Source organism: Rhagoletis pomonella, unplaced genomic scaffold (assembly GCF_013731165.1).
Source record: "Rhagoletis pomonella isolate Grant_MI unplaced genomic scaffold, Rhpom_1.0 Rhpom_scaffold_00001, whole genome shotgun sequence".
Taxonomy (NCBI): Eukaryota; Metazoa; Arthropoda; class Insecta; order Diptera; family Tephritidae; genus Rhagoletis; species Rhagoletis pomonella.
The window spans coordinates 59,778,784-59,782,900 of NW_023458555.1; the positions used below are offsets into that span (position 1 = coordinate 59,778,784).

At 40.2% G+C, this 4,117-nt stretch overlaps 2 protein-coding genes across 2 annotated transcripts; both read right to left on the reverse strand.

Annotated features, from left to right (window-relative positions):
* Nucleotides 1-447: 447 nt before the first annotated feature.
* On the reverse strand, nt 448-1,283 carry LOC118753824. The gene is made up of 2 exons (XM_036488726.1): nt 1,122-1,283; nt 448-1,047 (listed from the first exon to the last, which is right to left on the reverse strand). The coding sequence occupies exons 1-2, from the start codon at nt 1,281-1,283 to the stop codon at nt 448-450; spliced, it is 762 nt and encodes a 253-aa protein (XP_036344619.1).
* Nucleotides 1,284-2,575: 1,292 nt separating this feature from the next.
* On the reverse strand, nt 2,576-3,241 carry LOC118753916. Its single transcript, XM_036488823.1, has one exon. It carries the CDS (start codon nt 3,239-3,241, stop codon nt 2,576-2,578), a length of 666 nt encoding a protein of 221 aa, XP_036344716.1.
* Between the last annotated feature and the right edge of the window lie 876 nt (nt 3,242-4,117).

Here is a 4,117-nt window from a genome sequence, read left to right on the forward strand (position 1 = left end):
CCGAAGTTACAGAGCATAAACGAAATAATTTTAAGTAAATTTGGTAAATCTTTCTAAGTATTTTTAAAAATATTGCCCTTTTTGATCTGTTTGTTTTAAAGTATATATTTTTTAATATTGATACTTCAGTATAAATGTCATCCATTTTAAAACATTTCTTTCTTACAGATGACTGAAGTATATTTATTTTATAATTGAAGAAATATAGTATTTTTGCATACTATATTTTTTTCCAACAGTTCATAGTGCGCAGACCCAAAAAATAGTACAATACTATATATTTAGTACGGTCGGCAATCCGAGGCGAAACTGAAGACAAGGCTGATACATTTTTATCAAAGAATTTTATTTCAAACTAGCTGTACCTTGCGCGCGTTGCTACGCCACCAACTAAAATAAATATGAAGGAAAGACATTACACAAATATTCAATTCATTTTGAGTCCTTTTATTGATTTTGTTCATTTTGAAAAAATTCTGACATTGCAGCGTTTCGTTTCAATTCGATATTTATTGAAGTGCTGTGGGATACACAATATTTTTTGTTTTTCCATCTGGTGCGTAAACGAATAAATCGGAAGGTTTTCCGACGCGTGAGCAGGCCACATAGCGCTGCTGAGAAGCATGGATTCTCCAAATTTAATCCACACACTTGCAACGATTGTGCTTGTGCTTTGTTGATAGTCATTGCGAAAGCGAGTCGCACCGGGAACTGCAAACGTTTGAATTCGAATGGCATATCTGTCGGGATCATTGGAATGCGCGGCAACCGTACGACTTCGCCTTTGAATTTTCCAATCAAAATTGTTGCTTCGATAACATTGTTCATCATTTTCTTGACTGAGAGTCTGGTTCCGTTGCAAAGTCGTGGTGGACTTATGCTTCGAAGAAGAATGATGGGTACGCCAATTTTCAATGTTAGAACGTGCAGTGGCATGCCTGGCAAATCAAGCGAATTCAAGAATTCAGTTGGATAGTTGACAACTTCGTCTTGATTCACCACAGTATCGATGGACTTATATATTGTCGTTTCGCCGGGTATTCCATTCTGAATAGTGAAGTTGATGGTATTGACATCGGTGTTTTTAGCCGCTAATATAGCAGTGCAATCTTTGGGAATACCTTTTGCACCAATTCGGCTATGCTTTCTGTGATCCTACAGAAGTTTGCTGGCAAGGTGATACATTGTGTAGAATCATCAATTTGCATTCGCCCATTTCCAATATCCATTAATTGTTTTGCAAAATTACCAGCCGATGTATTTCGTTGTAGTTGTACACGCATGTTGGTTTACAGAGTCAATTTCTGTATATGACGCCATAAAAGTGATGATTTGAGACATGCATTAAGTTCATCAGCGGGTGTTGAACGTGGTATAACCGGCAGTGTTTGTGGAAAATCACCAGACAATAAAATGAGTGCACCACCGAAGATCCGTGTGTTTCCCCTCAAATCTCGCAGTGTACGATCAAGCGCTTCCAATGCTTTCTTATGAGACATTGGGCCGTATGAATAAAAATAAGCAATTGCTTTTTCTGAAAATTTCAAATCTTTTACTTAATTTATTCAAACAAAATTAGAGTAAAAGGTATGAAGTTTTAAGAAAAAGCAATTGCTTAGTTTTTATTCATACGGCCCATTGTACATTCGTCCCATATGATAATTTGACACGATTGGAGTACTTTGCCCATCCAGAGTTATTACTGATGTTGCATGTTGGTGCCTCAGTGTTTTGCAAATTCAACGGAAGTTTCAATGCTGAATGCGCTATTCGATCACAATCCAAAAGAGTTGCCGCAATTCCAGATGATGCAATGGCCAGCGCAATATTATTGTGTGATCGTATGGCTGCCAAAATGAGTGAAAGAAGAAAGGTCTTGCCTGGACCACCAGGCGCATCTATGGAAAACAGTCCACCGCTTTGTTCTGTGATTGCACGCATAATTCTGTCATGCGCAATGCGTTGTTCTGGAACCAACTGCGGAAGATTTGTCTGAACAAATGTTTCCAGTTCGTCAGAATCAAAGTGTGTTTCTCGTTGCAAATCACGATCGAAAATGTCGTTCGCTGGTCGGTTCTGCCTGCTCCCAGTAGCAAAAGTGCTTTGTTAGCGATTGCCAAACATACGTCTTCAATCAAAATCAATGCCTCATTATACACGTTTGGTGTGAATTGAATGTCCAGATTTTGGTTCGCAGCGCGCAAACGATGTAGAATATCTTCACTCATGTAGTCCTTGTATTTTTCCCAAAGTTCTTTTGGATTAGATGGGAAGCAGGTTGTCAATATTACGGCAAATAACGTGCGCAATTTGCTGTGGTCGCGCAGTATTATATGCATCTGCGAGCGCAGTGTCCCAATGTGCATCATTCTCAAGAATATTTAGCTCCTGGCAAGCTTGGCGATAAGTGGCACACAGCTGACCGTTGCCTGCTCTTAAATCTTGGAAGGATTTCGGTCCACGTACATTGATTAACAGCAATCGCAGATAGAAGCACTCTGTATTGTTCGGGTGAACAGTGTACAGACGACCCAATGCGTCACAGGAATACAAATTGGGATGTCCTTCAACTGCTTTACCTTGTTTGCGACGTTGAATTCCATGTGTAGAATTTCGGTACCTCAGAATAAAGTAGAGTCTTTGCAAAAATATCATCCTGGCACAGTGAGTAAAATTCAGTTAAAGTTGTTGCCGGTGGAACCAATGCTCTTGCACGTATATTATCTGCTGTGAAGTACACGCGCTGTCCATTCTCGAGATGTACCGCTAAGTGTACTACTGTTGGATGTCGTTCATGGATTGAAAATGATAAGATGCGCCATAGTGCTTCATTGCTGCTAATGTAGCGTCCAAGTTGGTATTGGTTGATTTCATCGAGCTGTGCGGCCACATTCCCTACTCCGAAGACTGCCATGCCGCTTCCTTTGTTGACATATTTGCAAATGTATTCGAACGACTTCAATGAATTGCAATACTCAACATTAATGTGTGCTTTGAAGGCCTTTGAGAACAACGGTGAACATGGCACAACCCAACGATTATCGACTTCAACATCAACGTTTCGTACTTTCAGAACGATGGATTTGCCGCCATCCTCAACTGATCGTCGACGATACAGTGGGTATCCGTCATTGCCAGTGATGGTATCAGAAACCAAGTTTCTGGGGTATCGTTTCGTGCATGTCCTATCAGACATGCATGGAGAATTGTAATTGAATGCGCCACATGGACCATGGATCATATCTTTGGTAAGGACGTCGAATAAGTCTAGATCAATGTCCTTATCTGGTATTTCTGCTGAGATGATTTGGTCAATTTGATCTGGCGTAATTTTGTTGATTAACCAAACCGAAATATGTGCATGTGGCAATCCTCTTTTCTGTCATTCAATGGAATACATCCAGCATCGTGTCTCTCAAAAAACGTGATGCTTGTTAATAAAATCCATCAAAGCTTTAAATTTTTGTTTAAATACGCGTGCGGTAATATCAGGGCGGTCCGAAGATGATTGTCCAGCTAACAGAAGTTCTTTAATTCCATCCCATATTGATTGCACGTGAATGTGATGAACAAATCTGGACGGCCATATGCGCGAACGTATGTCATCGCATCTTGTGCGTATTCATGCATGTGCCGTGGACTGCCCGCGAATGTAGACGGTAATATGACCATTCTTCCCAATTCATTTGGATTCACATTACCATCAATAACGATTGCGTCTCGTAAATGGATGTACTCTTCAGAACGCAACTCGGTTTGATTCAATCGAATATATAGGAGTCGTTCGGTTTCAATCTACGCGTACATGTCGACGATGTATTGATGGAACAATTGTCGATATTTCAGAATGTGGTTCTCAGCGTCTTGACGAATCATCAATCGATACGAATAATAATTCATGGCACTGACTTTCTTATTCGTTTCCTCGTCTGTTTGTGCATTTTTCATTTTGATGTTGAAATGATATCCATCTTCTCCTCGACAAAACAGAATCGGATACTGCAATCCGTCGTATGAACGATGAGTTTCGGATACTCGCTGAACGTCACCATTTCTACGATGAAGAATTATGTCGCGCGATTTGAATTCTTCGCCAACTATCACTATCGCCACTTCA

What these genes read in the sequence shown, in the direction of transcription:
- LOC118753824 (XM_036488726.1), bottom strand. Translation starts at nt 1,283, where the DNA reads ATGCGTGTACAACTACAACGAAATACATCGGCTGGTAATTTTGCAAAA. An exon ending in TAGCCGAATTGGTGCAAAAG is followed by an intron (nt 1,048 to 1,121) that starts GTATTCCCAAAG and finishes TTCACTATTCAG; the next exon opens with AATGGAATACCCGGCGAAAC.
- LOC118753916 (XM_036488823.1), bottom strand. Translation starts at nt 3,241, where the DNA reads ATGATCCATGGTCCATGTGGCGCATTCAATTACAATTCTCCATGCATG.